We start from the raw sequence: 17,652 nt of genomic DNA, 5'->3' as shown, positions 1-17,652 counted from the left end.
TCATCCAATTGGAAGGAGTTTCACGGAAGCCTGCGGCGTCCCACGACCACCAGACACTCGAACCCGCAGCCACTATTTTATTTCGCGTCCGCCAGCCTCTATCTCTCTATCTGCGTGGCTCGTTGCGGAGGCGAGGCACGTCGGAGATCATATTCTCGAAGGACTCCGGGCTCGAACGGGGTCAAAGGACTGAAAAGAGCCAGGCTAACATCGCGAGCAGCACGGTTGGCGAACGTCCAACCGGCTAGCTGGCTCACAAGACTTCCGCGGATCATCCGGATACGATGACAGCCAGTCATTTCTCTTCCTGTTTCCCCGTGTCGCCTCCAGAACGAATTCCTTCAATGATTCTCCGTTTGAAACGGGCTTTGCTTGATCGGCCACAGCTGACCAGCAGATATGTGTTTCGGGAAGTAGAAACTGGGAAAGTGTTCCTGAGATGGTCCAGTGACCGGACATGGACCTAAGCGTGGCTATTCATCACCTTGTCAACATTCTTCGTGAAGAGTTTTCAATGATGATGATTGATAGATTTCAAGATGGGATTGTCTGAGTCATTGTAGTTGATTTTATGAATCTGTAACAATCTGGATGACGTTGAGTCTGGAGTAAGTCAGAACATATGAACCAAATATTAATGGACTCCTGTTAGACTTTAACCAGATCCTTGTTAGGCTTGATCCAGATCCAGATTGGATCCTTGTTAGACTTGATTCAGTTCCAGATTGGATCCTTGTTAGACTTGATCCAGATTGAATCGTTGTTAGATTTGATTCAGTTCCAGATTGGATCCTTGTTAGACTTGATCCAGATTGAATCGTTGTTAGACTTGATCCAGTTTGGATCCTTGTTAGACTTGATCCAGATTGAATCCTTGTTAGACTTGATCCAGATTCAGTTTGGATCCTTGTTAGACTTGATTCAGTTCCAGATTGGATCCTTGTTAGACTTGATCCAGATTGAATCGTTGTTAGACTTGATCCAGTTGGGATCCTTGTTAGACTTGATCCAGTTTGGATCCTTGTTAGACTTGATCCAGATTGAATCCTGGTTAGACTTGATCCAGTTTGAATCCTTGTTAGACTTGATCCAGATCCAGTTTGAATCCCTGTTAGACTTGATCCAGATCCAGTTTGGATCCTTGTTAGACTTGATTCAGATTGGATCCTTGTTAAACTTGATCCAGATCCAGATTGGACCCTGATCAGGTATGATTCAGATTGGACCCTATTCAGATATCATCCAGAGTGGACCCTGCTTGGATATAATCCCGAACCCCAGTCAGACTTGTATCGTATTTGATTTAATAAATCTGTAAAAATCTGGACGAAGTTGATCCTGAGTTCAAAGGTCGTTAGGGTCTGGGTCAGATCTTGGTTGGAACGTTAGGTCACTGCCACGCCTGTGTTAGCTCTGAATCATGTATAAATTAGCATGGTGCGCGAAATGCGGTTTGGTCGGCGACGTTTCCTCTTCCCGAAGCACAATGTAGCGCTCCTCAAACTCCATAATGCAGTTAGACCTTGACGAAGAAAGAGCAGCGTGTTGTGTCTGTGTTATATTTGGGTCAGGATGTTAAAAGTAAATTAACCCCAATCTCGCACGTCAAAAGAGAATTGGGTTTACCCATCCGCCGTAACAGCCTGTCAACGTTTCAGATACAACGCGAAGGGTTAGGTCCAGGGGGTTAGGTTTACTTATTCCGCGAGGCGGCCTGTCAATGTTTCGTTAAGCTATCAGGCAGCGGAGGAGGAGGAGGCGGCCGGAGATAAGAGTGGAAGCTGGTAGAGTACACGAGAGAGAAAGAGAGCGAGAGAGCGAGAGGAGGCAAGTAAGGAGAATTCGCGAGAGAGCGCCGGCTGAGGGTGTAACCCGGTCGATAAACCGGGGTGGGTGCGGTCCTTCCTCATCTCTGCTACCACACAGCCCCGACCCCGACCTCGGTTTGACCCCTCAACCCCGCTAGAGTCACCGACCCGCCCCTCGTCACCCCCTGCCCTAAACGCGATAACCTAGTGAGGAACGCGTTCACGCATCGGCCGCGAATTCACCCCATTTCGAGAATACGGATTCTGGGGATGACGGCTGGCTCGGATGCTTTGCATCCTACACCCATCAGCATATTCAGACCGGAAAGAAAAAAATACCTGGCCTGGAGCATCGCTGTCGGAGTAATCCGTGACCCATGGAAAATCGCTGGTGTATTTAAAAACGCGATAAGAGTCTATCTGCAGTCCATCCAAGTACGTGTTAACAGAATTAGGTTAATGATAATTGTTCGAAAGTGGGCGCTACTGTCTGGCGACGCGTGCGAACTTTCCACTCGACCTCCTCGTCTGTCCACGGCTGTCCGACTCCACTGCCAGTGGAAGCAACCGTGAATGCACGGACAGAGCGTTGCCCGTCGGTTTTTCGGGAAGGGAAGACGAGGAGAGGGTGGTGGATAGAATGTCTAGCATTACTGACGGGATTTTTCGGCCGGATTACGCCCCCTGTGTTTTTCGTTCGCCGGTGTTCAGCAGCTGGATGCAATAAATAAGGCGTGCATGTAGGTCGAGCCGTGCCCTTTCGGCGAGCGCGCGAGCGCCGGACGGAACGAGGGGGAAAAGCGAGAACAGAAAAGAAAAGCTTGGTGCCTGCTGTCGCTGCTGCACTGCGCGAGACTCGTTAGAAAGGAAAACAACGGCCGGTGCGCGCCGCTTTTACTTGCGATCACAGGTCGACGCTTACGCGCATTATAAATACATGGCCGTGGTGCTTTTTCGAGCGATCGATCGATTCGCCGCCCGAGAAACGAGAAGGAAAGCACCGCACCATCCGTCCTCCTCTCTTCTGTCTCCAATCCTCCGCCTCCATCTACTCCCTCCCTCCCTTCTGCGTTTGTTTGTCTCCCCGGTCGCATATTTCAACCGGCCTCCCCCCCGCAGTATTCTTGTCAATTATGAACGGGATCGTTTGTCCGACGCGCGCCTCTGTCCTCGAATAAATTCAACGTCGCGCTTTGGCGGGACACCAATTTTCCCGTTTCCGCGAGACCGCGACGATCGAGTGCGAACGATCTTTTCGCGCAGGGAACACCAGCGGAAATTGTTTTTCAATATTAACGAGGTCGCTGGTACTGGCGGATTATTATCGTGGCACAGGAGAGACTTGGGATTCCGGCGAATTTTGCCCTCGATCGCACCGGAATTAGCACTGATTGGCACACAATTGGGATGTGGATTTCGGCGGGATTAGGTGTACTCACTATGTGTCTCGCAATTTGGATCTCAAGTGGATCTCATTGAGACATGAACTCCGACTGAGGTAACCAGTAGATTTGATTGAGGTCTGGTGAGGTCAAAATCTTTTAGTAGTGTCGTATCGAGGTCTGAACATTTTGTAAAGTGTCTGATTGAGGTCAGGATGACGTCTCGATGAAGTCTAATTGAGGTCCGATGAGGTCGACTAACTTTATACAGTGTCAGATCGAGGTCAAATTTTTGTATAGTGTCTCCGAGGTCTGAACGATTTGTAAAGTGTCTGATTAAGGTCAGGATGACGTCTCGATAAAGAATAATTGAGGTCTGATGAGGTCGACTAGATTTATACAGTGTCAGATTGAGGTAAAATTTTTGTATAGTGTTTCCGAGATCTGAACATTTTGTAAAGTGTCTGATTAAGGTCAGGATGACGTCTCGATAAAGAATAATTGAGGTCTGATGAGGTCGACTGACTTTATACAGTGTCAGATCGAGGTCAAATTTTTGTATAGTGTCTCCGAGGTCTGAACGTTTTGTAAAGTGTCTGATTAAGGTCAGGATGACGTCTCAATAAGGAATAATTGAGGTCTGATGAGGTCGACTAGCTCTATATAGTGTCAGATTGAGGTAAAATTTTTGTATAGTATTTCCGAGATCTGAACGTTTTGTAAAGTGTCTGATTGAGGTCAGGATGACGTCTCGATGAAGTCTAATTGAAGTCTGATGAGGTCGACTAGCTTTATACAGTGTCAGATTGAAGTCAAATTTTTGTATAGTGTCTCCGAGGTCTGAACGATTTGTAAAGTGTCTAATTAAGGTCAGGATGACGTCTCGATGAAGTCTAATTGAGGTCCGATGAGGTCGACTGACTTTATACAGTGTCAGATTGAGGTAAAATTTTTGTATAGTGTTTCCGAGATCTGAACATTTTGTAAAGTGTCTGATTAAGGTCAGGATGACGTCTCGATAAAGAATAATTGAGGTCTGATGAGGTCGACTAGCTTTATACAGTGTCAGATCGAGGTCAAATTTTTGTGTAGTGTCTCCGAGGTCTGAACGTTTTGTAAAGTGTCTAATTAAGGTCAGGATGACGTCTCGATGGAGTCTAATTGAAGTCTGATGAGGTCGACTAGCTTTATACAGTGTCAGATTGAGGTCAAATTTTTGTATAGTGTCTCCGAGGTCTGAACGATTTGTAAAGTGTCTGATTGAGGTCAGCATGACGTCTCGATGAAGTCTAATTGAAGTCTGATGAAGTCGATTAGCTTTATACAGTGTCAGATTGAGGTCAAATTTTTGTATAGTGTCTCCCAGGTCTGAACATTTTGTAAAGAGTTTGATTGAGGTCAGGATGACGTCCCGATAAAGTCTAATTAAGGCCTGATGAGGTCGACTAACTTTATACAGTGTCAGATTGATGTCAAATTTTTGTATAGTGTATCCCAAGGTCTGAATATTTTATAAAGTGTCTGATTGAGGTCAGGATGACGTCTCGATGAAGTCTAATTGTAGTCTGATGAGGTCGACTGACTTTATACAGTGTCAGATGGACGTCAAATTTTTGTATAGTGTCTCCGAGGTCTGAATGTTTTGTATATAAAGTGTCTGATTGAGGTCCAAACATTTTAGATGTTACCTGGTTGTCTGATCTAGGTCTGAGAAGAAGACAACGAGTCTGGCTAGGTTCAGTGACGCTTGACAGAGACGTAAGAGGTCAAGGTTAATTACAATCACCCCAAAATCTCGAGTTTTTAATGAAATCTGATTGGGGTCTAATCGCTATTGGTTCCAGTCGTTCATTACGCCCGATTCGGCGCAGATTACTGGATCTGAATTTTCGGAATTAATTAAATGCTCCAAGTCAATAATATACAGCTTTTAATTAAAATCATGCTTAATTCGTGCTCGCACGATAGCGAATTTTATCCTGTGTACGTTCCAGTGTACATCGCTTCAGAACAAACTGGATCGTTCAAATAAACAATACAATATTATCACCGGTATGTGTTCATTAATTAACGATATAATTGATTGCCTCTGTTAACAATTCTCATTCATGGAACACCGGTAAACCAGCGCGCCGAACAACAAAATCGGATCAGTTCACGAGTGGAACCAACTTCATTAGGCTTTTCCTAACTTTTCTGTAGTTAACTATGCTGGCAAAAATGTTTTGTTGTCTTGACAAGTCTCTGTTTAATTACTGTCAAGATTTCTCTGTCAGTGTGTCACTTTGAGAGAGGGGAAAAATTTTCCATGGACTTTTTATTTTTCCAATAGTTAATCCGACGTTGTCACCCCTGTTAGACTAGTTGTCGGAAGTCCGGTTTTGATGGCCACCTGCCGAAGGTCGACAAGGGAGGTCGGATGTCAAAGGGAACGAGGAAAAACAGCCGCCGTGAGTAAATATCGCAAGGCGGAATGATTTATTTGCAAACAGAGTTAGCAAGGGGTTGAAGAGGGTTGGTAGAGGGGGGATTGGAGAGGGTTACGGGTTCGCGGGACACTCGACCTATTTCCCTCGAATAACTAGGCTTTATGGCGCCCTCGAGGTGGGTCGTGAAATATCAAAGACACCGGTGGAACGAGCGGGAGAGGTCGAGAATGTTACCTGTTCGACTATCGATCGGAATTTCCACGAGCGGAAGATGTGTATACCAAAAATTACGATCTCGCCTCGGGGCTGGGTCAAAGGTGACTCTTTCTATCCAGCTTTTCCGGAAAAACTCTTAACAACCCACCTCTGACGTCGAACGCTAAAATTCTCACACCCTCTTTTCTCCTCGGCTCGTCAATCTACGGAAATAATTAATTTTACGATTGCGACGCGAATCTTTCTGTCTCTGGGAGACAGAGCGCCAAGTGCTCGCTAATGCGATTAGGGGAGTCTGTCTGCTCATGATCCAACGTTTCCACTCGGAACTGGCAAAGACAACACGACGCTGTCTCTTAATTAGTCCAAGTAGAAACAGTCGACAGTAGTCAGACAACGAGACAAGAGGTGTAGGAGTTGGCAAACTCGATATTCCGCCGAAACTTCGAACCGGAAATTTATCCCGGCCGTTTTCACAGAAGAATAAACGCCTATTGATCTTTTCCCTGAACCCTGTGCACCGGGTGGTCCAAAAATTACAGTGAACTTTAGATTCTTCCATGAATTCGATCAAACAAAGAGTCTGGATTATTAAAATTACGTTCTGAATTGTATTTTTAAATTGTATTTCATGAAGCAAGCGAACATCAATTAAGATCAGAGAAGAACACGATTATACAGGGTGTTTCGTTCAGTTACGAGAAAAATTTGTGTACAAAAATTGTTCGGTATGAAGGATAGAATCATATAGTCTACTTTCTTTGAGGACTAGAACGGTGGGGAGGGGGAATTTCGAAGTCAAATTAAGTTTTTTAAATGGAATGTCCTATTTTTTATACCGTAGATCGATAGAGTATCCAATTCTGAGGATAATAGTGTTGACCTTCATATATCCTAAACCGAATAGCTAACGAGATATTATCCAAAGAAGAAAGAAAATTGTTTCGATAATATCTCGTAAACTATTACATTTAGGACATATAGAGGTCAATACATTTTTACTCAGAATTTGATACTCTATCGATCTACGGTATAAAAGATACGACATTACATTCAAAAAACTTAATTTGACTTTGAAATTGCCCCTCCCCGCCGTTCTAGTCCTCAAAGAAATTAGACTATATGATTCTACACTTCATACCGAACAATTTTTGTAGACAATTTTTTTTCGTAGCTTCAGTGCGTCACAAGATATGTCCGTTATCAGATAAACGAAACACACTGTATAATCAGGGTGTCCAAAAAATTATTGATCGTACATTTCGTTATATATTGATCAATCTGATTTTCTGAAACGACCAATTGAGAACAAGGGCGAACAAGCCACACGGGCAGGCTATATACAGGGTGGTCCATAAACCAATCACGTCCGAAGTAATCGAATAAGAGTTGAGGGCAATAAGACGGAGGTGTAATACCGATTAAACGGTCCCAATCATGATGGTAATTGCAACGTTTCACGACGGTTATCCGAGGACATCCAATTTTATCGGTTCTGCTCCTCCGGGAGAGACGGACGCTCGTGACCCAGTTCGAGGACCACGGGTTCGATCGTAACCGTCAGGAGAGCCGTCGTCGCGACGACTATTCGCGTCGCGAGACGACGAGCGAACGTCCCGCGTCGAAACGCGCTGACCCAATTGCAACGACTACGACGTCGACGACGATGATGGGAACCTTAGGGAACGCGGAGAATGTTATATAGATAGATAGAGAGAGGGAACTCGCCGAAAGAAACGGCCGCCCAAGGCGGGCACGATCCGATCCGATAAATTGCGTTTGTATCCTGCAACGGGCAACGCATCGACCGTCCAATTTATGTTCGGTAGCCGCAGGCTGGCCAGCGCCAACGTTGCCGCCTCCATTTTCCATCGATAATTACCGCGAGTTCGAACGGAGGCCAACGAAAACTCCGGATATTTATCGGACGTTTTCCTCGCGGAAAGTCTTTTAACGATCCCCCACTACTAATTCATAGACCAATTCCCCTTTGGATTATGTCGTGATAAATTGAAGTGATATCCTGACTCGATTTCCGGTGGACCGGCCAAGAGAAATTGGTGCGGGCATGGTCCGATTCGTTTCCTGGATTCGATCAGGGTTCATTCAGAACTTGTGGTGTATGTAATAAATATGTTGGTATCTAATCGATAGACTGCGGATCTTTATGCAAAATAAAGATTGTCTGGATCGATTGCAAGAAATAGAACATAAATTGAATGTTATTTCTTCCCTTAATGATTTTAATAGGTGAGAAATCATATATTGACATCTTCAATTTGTAAAATTTTCCAACAGTTTCGAATTTCATCTACTCAATTCTCCTATAAATGCATAAAGATCCGCTGTCTACTAATCAATTACTGAACATTTAAGAATTGTATGAGCTATAATATCAATTTCGTATATCACAAAATGAAAAAATGGTGTAGAACGGAATTATTAATAGGTCGGAAGAAATGTTTAGTTTTCGAGTTACAATAATTTCGAGTGCGGATGGTTAACTCAGTCGACGCTAATTTTGGGTCACGTTCGAATCAGTCGAAGGATAATTCTGGTGCAGTTTTGGTAGTGTACCAATTGTAAATAATTCTGTAATTCGAAAAGGAGGAGGTTACTCAATTCGATCTGTACGTGCCTTTTTTCGCTTTTTTTCTATGTATGTTCACCGATTACGCCGAGATGGATGGACCAATCGGAACGAAACCTTCTGCATTTTGTAGGGTATGTCTCCCGATTGGTCCCTTGAAAACAAATGTTGTATTTTTTCATTCTTTGCGCGGTTTTCATTGCAAATAACCAATAAGACCGAAAAACCATCCTACGTTGTTCTACAAATTCTGCTCGTTCTACTCGTTAAAAATTAAAACGACTTCGAAAAAACGCGCTAAAAAAATGCACTAAAAAGTATGAAATAATTTCCGTTTAATTTATGTGAATACACACGAACTTAAATAAAATACAATCTTTTCGGAGGCGGTGCAAACTTGAACATTTTCGACACTGGAAATTACGAAAATCCTTAAATTCTTCTACATGCTTTCACATATTAATGTATCCTCTCTTCCCACCTACTGATTTCCAAATCCATCATATTCCAATGAAATCATAATCAGCAACATCTGTCATTTGGAAAATTTTTAATTTTTGCGCCGCCTACGAAAAGATTCTATTGTATTTAAGGATGTTCAGGAGATATATAGAAACGCAACAAAATTTTTGAAAATTTGACAAGATATAATTCTTACTAAATTAATGCAATTACCAAAGTTTGGGTTCGATTCACTGCATCGTTTAAGAACTATAACAACTTAAAGAGTTGCACATTTTAACACGTCTTCTTATATGGAGAATTCATAAAATTCCACTTCAAACCCTATTTAAACCTTGAGAAAACGCAACTAGAAACTCCAGTTTTTTTAATGTACAGTAAATATTATGTAATTAATTACGTCGATTAATAAACGTCAAATTTATCGTGTCGTCATCTCACTAGCATGGAATCGCGACAACTGTGTAAACCACTGAATATAGAAAGTGAAAAATTCACTTACAATTTCTTATAATATGAAGACAATTTGATTAAAGAATAAATGTAACATGAAATTCACTAATTAAACGAAAGCTTTTTAAATTAATCTATTTTTTAAATGCAAAATATACTCATGAATGGCTTTCATTGCCAATATATTGATAGATTTCCAATTTCTTTTGTCTCCCATTGTACCTCCAGAACATCCTTAAGTTCGTGTGTATTCCCATAAATTAAATGGAAATTATTTCATACTTTTATAGTGCGTTTTTTCGAAGTCGGTTTAATTTTTCTTTATTTTCAACTTCCTGTTGATTTCACCCTAATTCTAGCCTTCACCAGCCTCGAATTCGTTCCGACAACTGCACCAATGAAGTTCGAAGGTGTCTGTCGTCTTCGGAAAGAGCTAATTCCGGAACGAAAGATCGGAAAGACCGAAAGAGCAACCGGACGATGAATTTTTCAGAGGCAATTCGAGTCGGTATCGGGACGAGCCGGCGGCATCGCATCGACGGACGGACGTCGTCGGGGGGCGTCGAATCGACGGAGTCACGGGAGTCCAAGTTCGCGCTCGCGCGATAACTAGGTCACCAGGATGCGAACCGCCCCGACCTACGCTACAAATGGCCGTTCACCCAGGGAACGCGGCGGGAGGACGCAGAAGTGCATCCGTTCCGGCTGCCGCTCGTAAAACGAACGGCGAACGACGTCGTCGTAATTTCCTACGGTAAAACGAAACGGGCCTAAGCGAGCCCACCGCGAGTGCCCGGACGCGGAACAACCGTAGAGTAACTCATCTTCTTCTTTCTTTTTCCCATCCCTCGACCCTTCTTTTTTCTCTTCTCGAGCTCTCGTCCTTTTTCTCAAGGATTAAAGAATCAGGGTAACCAGGCCTCGACGACTAACGAGAAGATTATCTCGTTGGTTGCCCGCGAAACAAACCCTGTCCTTTCAAAGGAATTCTCTCCTTCGCCTACTTTACTCCTCCCTCTCCCTCCAGTTTCCCCTCTCTCTCTCTCTCTCTCTCTCACCCCTCGCGCCTCTCTTTTCATCTGCTTCATCTCGGCCGCCCTCCGACCCCACATTTTACCCCGAATACGTAACGAACGATTAAGTGCAGGTAAACTCGGTAACGGCGGGAAAGGGTGCTCGTGGTCGACGCCTTCGGAACAACGTAACTTCCGGCTCCGGGGTCCCGGAACCACGCCTTCCTGCGATCCGCCGTCGCGTCACGGCCGACTCAAATATTCCGGTCCAGGAAACCGTTTTTTCGAATTTTATTGCAGGACAAATATTGAATCGTAGAGTCCGCAGTCCTATACAAAGGTAATCCGAGTGGAATGTATCGAATTCTATCGGTTTTCATGGTCTGTGCTGCTCCCAACTAGGACAACGATTTTTTTCGATATACAGGCTGGAATCCAGTGTTGTATAAAACTCGAGTCTTCGAAGCTTCAGAGCTCAGTCTTCAAGACTAAGTTTCTATAGAAGAAGATTTAGAAGAAGTCTTTAAGACTGAGCTCTGGAGCTTCGAAGACTCGAGCTTTATACAATACCAGGCTGGATCGAATGCGTTACAGGACAGATATGTACTATCTTCTCCGAGATCTTGGAGAATTGATACAAATCGCAGTTTCGCAGTGTTTCCGATTGTTAAGGTTTCTCGTGACCCACTTTTGGAACAGCCTGTAGCCCGAGCAGAGTTTTCGGATGAAGATCGTATCGCGAGGATGTTGGATATAATTTCGAACCGTCCCGAGTGCTTTAATAGACGGTTCAGATCTTCGAGACTACGGCTTCCGGCTGAGAATGTTCTCTAGCTGTTACAGGATGTTCCGAGATAGTCGTCGTCTCGCCTGAATTCGAAGACGCTTCCTACGTTCGTTCTGGGACATTGTGTACAATGTCTAGTCGCGTGGAAAACCGGTTAGTCGACTGCGGGTCGATACAAAATTAATCTCGCCTGCGGAGATCTACGAATTAGAACGATGTAAATAAACGGTGTAACGCTGTCTGAAGCAAAGCTGTAAATCTCGGGTCTCGAGTGGCCCGGCCACGGGCGGGACTACAATCCGACGGAAATTAAGTTCTCGTTTCCCTGGAGACTGCAAACGAACTTGCCCAACTGTGTCGACTACTAATAAATTCAGCAGCACGAATTGATGAGGTATGTAGGTCATGTTGGGGGCCTGGCTGACGCGACAAAGCTGCAGAACCTGCTCGGGTCACGAGTGACCCGGTCACAGGTGAAACTTCAATCAACGAGAAAACCGATTCTACTTCGCATTCCAAGCTAAAGTAGACCATGTTAACGCAAGAAATGCGAAAAATTTGATTTTTTTTCGACGCTAGAGGACCTTTTTGCACGAAAAGGAGCTGAAAGGATCCTAGATCCGACGGAATCCGACCGATTCGAAAGCAGACAAGCAATCCTCGACCCAGTGTCACAGAAGGGCGACCGATCGACGCGGCATCGACTAGGACACCTCGGTATTTCCTCCTCGCGGTGTCAAACTGTAGAAAAAGGTGTCCGCGAGCAGTTGTCCGATCGGTCGATAAAGGCGACCGCGAATGAATGAACAAGACCCCATTTCGGACCGCAATAATCCCTCGATCATTATCGCTGGAAACTCATTCATCGTCAACTACCCTTTCTCGCGGACTCACACTCTCTCTCTCTCTCTCTCTCTCTCTCTCTTTCAAGCTTACCGTCCAACGACACGCAATGTCTCCAGGCGAATATTCGCATCCTGTCCGTGAACCTGGCGGCTAATCAGCAGAGGACAGCGGCGAACAATCGAGCCGGCATTCGCGCTGGATCGTGCTGATAGTCGATCACTGATCACACCTCACTGTCATCACCCATCGGGATAGAAGATAGTCGGTCTCATTGCCTCGGCTCCGTAGGACTACGGGGTTTACGGGTGTCCTACGAGCTGATGTGTCTAGCTTCGAGACAGATCGAGGATCCTCTGTCTAGAGGCCTCCGTGGCAGCTGTCATCTCGTTTGACGTGATCGTTTCGCGTTTTGCGACGGATCGTTCGGCGATCTAGTTTCGATCGCACGGGACAGCGGTGGCGAGTGTTTCCGGTTCGCAGATTAGGAGATCGTCGGGCCGGTTAGGGGATCGGCGAGCCGCCCCATCGATCGCGCGAGGCTCCCGCGAGCCGATCGCGTCACCGCACACACCCGGTTCACACGGGCCGATATGCTGAGAGAGCCGAAGGGATATGAGAAGGGAAGAGAAGAGAGGCGAGAACTGGCGCGTCACGGAAGAGAACGACGCTGGTCGCCGAGGATTCGGCCTGGCAGAGGTGCAAAGAAGAAGGGGGCGGGGGCGGTTCGGCAACCTGCGCGCGGCGCAAGCGTCGAGGAACCGTGTGACAGGGTGTAGCCGACGCCAACCGCTCTCTCCTGCACCCTCTCTGGCTTGCTGCTGCTGCTGCTGGTGCTCGTTGCTGCCCACCTGCACCCTGAGGATGCTGCAACCGAACCGATATCGCGGTGTCACTGTCTTGTCTCCGCGACGCTGCGACAAAACTCTGACACGTCTGCACACCGGTGCTAGCCCCCCTCTGTCATTGCTAATTACCAATTGATCGCCGGTTGTTTCATTCACCGAGGACTCGAGAGCTTGAAATCTGTCAAAACGTAGCTGAAGGTTTCGAGATTTTTAAAGTAAGAATGGAATTTTAAAGGAGAGAATGGTTGTGGCCTGTTTCAAAGAGCGAAATTTCCGCTTTCGAAATCTCCGAGCATTTCTTCCGAAAACATTTTCACCCCAAAATACAGTAAAAATGGTAATTTTTGAGAATCGTTCAGATTCAATCTTCTCTATGGAATCGAAAAGATTTGTTCCGCCACGGAAACCACAGTGGTTTGAAAGAGCGAGGTCTACGCTTTTCAAAGAGACCAGAAACATGGATCTACGATTTTCCGTTGCTACTTCATGCCACTCCGAATGAAAAGTGTGTCAGCCTGCCCTGACCGGTTGAAATGAGGAAAGGTAGAGTTGAACTTTTACGAACGTTGTTTAAAATCAATTCTAGAGGGAAATCTGAACACGTTAGACTCGCGGAAACGTTCCAATTATACCGGCACGGAAAAGCACGCTCGGAACATAATGGCTCGTGCATAGCACCTGTTTCGAATCGAACATAACGAGGAGCAGTTAGTAATTAATCTTGGGGGCCGCGAAAGCAAATTTTCGCTCGCGGGAGCATCGATACGAACACGGCGAATTGGAACGGGCCAAGTAGCGATTAGGACGAAGAGTAACGATGACGATGACGCAACATTCCCGATTATCATGGGACCGACGCTCACTGGCCTCGTCAGCTCTTTCCCTTAATGCCCTGAATTTCAGTTTCCATCAGGTCTGCCGCGCAAACTTTACCTCCAGTTCATCATCAATTTCACGTGTACGCCGACATCCTCAAACGTTACTTAATTTTATGACGAAATTTCTTCAGCAGGAAAATGGTCAACCATGTAATTTTGTAGGAAAATTAGTGAAAGATTCTGGCAAGCTACGGAATAAATTGTGGCGCAGGGGCGTAATCTTTGAAAATCTTTCGGGCTAATTTTCTTTGTTATTGTCGCAGAAATTGTGTCCGAAAAGTGGATGCGCGAAGAGACGAACGAGGATCATTCTTTTCCACTGAACGCGAAACCACGTTACTTACGGCACGACCCAATAATGTTACGGCGGAGGGAGGCGAAGCAGGACGGTTTTTCGTGGGAAATGAGCAGCGCCGGGGAAATATCCCGGATAAAAGGAAACGCCGGAACAAGATCCATCGCGCGCGCGAGGTCGGCCACGGTTCGTCGGCCGCTTTGTTCGATTATCAATTCCGCGGAAACGTTTTCCCCGGCCGTTGTCGCGCGCGCGAAAAACGCGCACCACCTCTCCTCCTCTTTCTTCTCGCTCGAGATATCGCCCGAGGAATCCTCGAATCTTTCGAGCAGGTTGCCAAAATTTCGCTCGGAAAGCCAGCGAGAAGAACGGAGGCGGGGTGTAAAAAGAACGGGGAAGGAAAAACGAGGAGGGAAAACCGAGAGAGAGGGAAAAAATCCGAGGGAAAAAGAGGAGATCCGCGGGAAAAAGGAAAGGGAGAAACAGAGGGAGAAAAGCAGAAACGGGGTCAGCGTGGAAGGAAGAGGGCGAGACGAGAGGCGGCGGGAAAAAGAGGTTCGATCCGGTTTCTGATTTTTAATTAACTCGGACGGTGCCGGGAATTCCGTAAAAAGACCGGGCCGCCTCGCGATTCGGCCTTGCGTCCATCGAGAATCGATGCGACCGCTTTGTCGCGGCGAGCCGAGACGCTTTTTCACAGGTGACAGACGAAAAATTGCGCGATTTTAACCCCCCACGCCGCTGCCAGACGAGACACGGGACGCCGCAGGCCTCCCGTTCGATCGATCCTAGGGACATAATTCGAAAGCGGCGCGGCGCGGGGAATTCAGGCGAACCGCCGCCAAAATGTTTTTCCCGTCCTTCGCCCGGGAGTTTTTCTTGTTGGTAAATACGCCGGCCGGTGTGTTTGCAGTTTGACTTCCGGTCGAGAAAATATTTGCCTGGTACCGCCGGTCGATCGAACGGCCGTGGTGGAAACGACGATTTTAGCGTTCCACCATATTTGAAAATTCCCCTAGAACTGTACGTCTTCTGGAGTTGGTTTAAATATTGAGATTTCTCTAGTTCCGCTAACTTCATTCGACCATATCGTGTTCCCAAAATTCCCCCGAGTACGCGTAACTCTCGCAAAGTCTCGTCGCTGGACCAATGGAATCTGTCTCCACTTCTCCACGGTTCCGCGGACGAGTTCACACGACCTATATCAGATTTATCCCCCAGATTCCCCCAGCAGCCGATGTCCCTTACCTTCTCTGCCGAACTTGCGTTTCTTCTTGCCGAGGCCGGCTCCGGCGGACGAGCTCTTGCCGGAGCTCTTGTCCTTGCTCTTCCAACGGGTCAGCATGATTGCGAGCCGCTTGAATATCTGTAGAACCGGTGGTCCACGATGGATCACAGCGACTTGCCGAATCGTTTCGATCCCGTTTCTTGATCGTGGCACAACGCGGCGCGGTTGGTCGCGCGTGGTCGGTCTCGCCGGCTGCCCGCCTCCTCGTTCATCACACACGCGTCTATCCTTCCGGTTTGTTACCTTCGACCACGGCCACCCGGTACATACAGAGACAACTGAGAGGATCTACGGGGCGATCGCGCGCGGCCGGATCGATCCACGAGCCCTCTGCCAACGACCGTGCTCAACCGATGAACCCTCTTCCTCTCTCTTTCTCTCGTCTTTCTTGCTCGATCTCTTTACTCTCCTTCCTCGCCGCGCGATCCTAAGGGAGAACGCACGCGAGCCGTGCGCGCACACACGCAGAGCACACCGGCTCCGACCTCGGACCGTGTCAAGAACGAGACGCGCTCTCTACCGTTTCCGGTCGACGCGAGCGCAACAGTCGCGACGACGTCCCGGCGCCCATGACGTCGCCATCTTCCGGTCGCCGCGAGCTTCACACACCGAGCGCGGGGGTGAGTGTACTCGAGCGTGTGCCGCCACCGTTCCGAATCGGATCACTGGGTCAAACGAGAGAGCGAGACCTCCTCGGCGGTTACCCTCGAACGCAACGGAACGCAACTCGACGCAACACGCCGACCACCCTGACCGAGCGGTTCTAGTCTCTGTGACAACCGAAAAGAGGGTCGAACTCACTTCCACCTACGCGCACATCCTCCACCTCTTCCTCCTCCAAGCACAACCACCTCGAAGGATCCGAACCTCTCTCTCTCTCTCTCTCCCTCTCTCTCTCTGAGAAGACTCTCCGCGAGAAAAAGATCCCCCTCGTTACCCTCTAGATATACTCGCACAGGCGGACACGTCGAGTTACAGGATCACCCGGAAGAAGAACGAGAACAGCAGCAGCGAGAAGAAGACGATCAGCAGGAAGAACACCAGGAATATGATCAGGTGAATCCTGCTCACGGTGAGGTCCATGGCGGGGAGATCGATAGCCTAGCGTGTGCGTCCGTGGCTCCTCTACCCTCTTTCCCGGCTGCCGCTCCGAGGAACAAGAAGGCGCCCGGCGAAAAAAAGATCACACTCTCCGTCCGCACAATGGTGTTTCAGGCTTCAAGGTCGGCCGATGATCAACCGCGCACCGAGCACGAGAACAGAGAGGATCTGCGAGAACATCGTGTTCAACGCTTAACGACGCGAAGATCGAGCGGTCGTTTCTCTCTCGCGGATCCGATCACACGGTGGATGTCCTCTCTTCTGACTTTCTGGTGGCCCCGAGGACCACCGGTGTCCGGTGCGCGTCTCCGTCACTGAGGTGTCCGGCCCCCGAGGGTCCTCGAAGGTCGCGATCGATCAGTGTTCTGTTCACCCCGAGTCGAAACCCCGCCGGTGAATAAGACGCGAGAGCAGCACAGGTAGAGAGCCAGCAGCCACCCCCGACCACCAGCCGCCAGTCGCTACCATCACTGAGCCGGCCGCTAGCTAGGCGAGTGTGACAGGGTGCGCCAACACCGCCACAACCCCCTCCTCACCTCGGCGATTCTAGCCGCGCGGCACCACCGTCGAAAACCCGCGGAACCGAGTCGCCGGGATCTGCCCGTGTCCCGGCACAACTCCTTCCCCGCCTCTCCCTGCTCCACTCTTGGCCCTTCCGCCCCTCCGATCTCCTCTCCCGGACGGCTCCCGCTTCTGTTCTACCCCTCTCTCTCTCTCTCTCTCCCTTGCTCCTCTAGGCCCTCCCACCACCAACCGGTTCCTAGTCCTGTTTCTGTCTAGCTTTCAGCGGTGACGTCACGGGAACCCAGATCGATCCCGCACGCCCACCCACCCTCTCTCACGCCAACGCATCATCCCCCCACGGTGTGGACGTTCTTTCTCTTCCCTTCACTCTTTGTGTCTCTTGATCTTTCTCTTTCTCCTGCACTCTATGCTGTTCCGCTTTCGCGTCGAACGCGACCCCGTCCAACGAAACCTCTGCCTCCGCCACTAGGTAGTGTAGCTGCACACCGAAAACATTCGACGGAAGCACCCCAGCTCTCTCAGCTCTTTGATGCGAACCGAACACCGTGACCTAACCGCCGTTCGCGGTTTATGGGGCGGCAGAGAGAGAGAGAGAGAGACAGAGAACGTTTTGTGGAAACCGGCATCTCTTTGCACCGGTGACGGGAATGATGTTTGAGATTGATTCCTGTTGACCGAGGCTGATGGATTTTTGCCCAGAGACATCGCGGGATTGATATCGATTCCGTGCGGCA

The 17,652-nt window shown here is 47.9% G+C and overlaps 2 protein-coding genes and 1 long non-coding RNA gene across 20 annotated transcripts in view; 1 reads left to right on the top strand and 2 right to left on the bottom strand.

Moving 5' to 3' along the window:
* Positions 1–17,179, bottom strand: part of LOC143218730 (uncharacterized) — a 31,226-nt gene extending 14,047 nt beyond the window's left edge. The window contains exon 1 of the long non-coding RNA XR_013011152.1: positions 15,253–17,179. This is a non-coding gene — a long non-coding RNA (uncharacterized LOC143218730). The remainder of the gene's footprint in view (positions 1–15,252) is intronic.
* LOC143218716 (uncharacterized) overlaps positions 1–17,652 on the bottom strand; it is a 116,619-nt gene that overhangs the window by 81,250 nt on the left and 17,717 nt on the right. The window lies entirely within an intron of this gene.
* LOC143218696 (uncharacterized) lies at positions 592–17,227 on the top strand. The gene is made up of 3 exons (XM_076444052.1): positions 592–608; positions 664–2,243; positions 9,834–17,227. The coding sequence occupies exons 1-2, from the start codon at positions 592–594 to the stop codon at positions 1,202–1,204; spliced, it is 558 nt and encodes a 185-aa protein (XP_076300167.1). The 3' UTR covers positions 1,205–2,243; positions 9,834–17,227.

Source organism: Lasioglossum baleicum, chromosome 20 (genome assembly GCF_051020765.1).
Source record: "Lasioglossum baleicum chromosome 20, iyLasBale1, whole genome shotgun sequence".
NCBI lineage: Eukaryota > Metazoa > Arthropoda > Insecta > Hymenoptera > Halictidae > Lasioglossum > Lasioglossum baleicum.
Note: the sequence above shows the minus strand (reverse complement) of the source record. Positions and strands in the feature narration are given on the sequence as shown.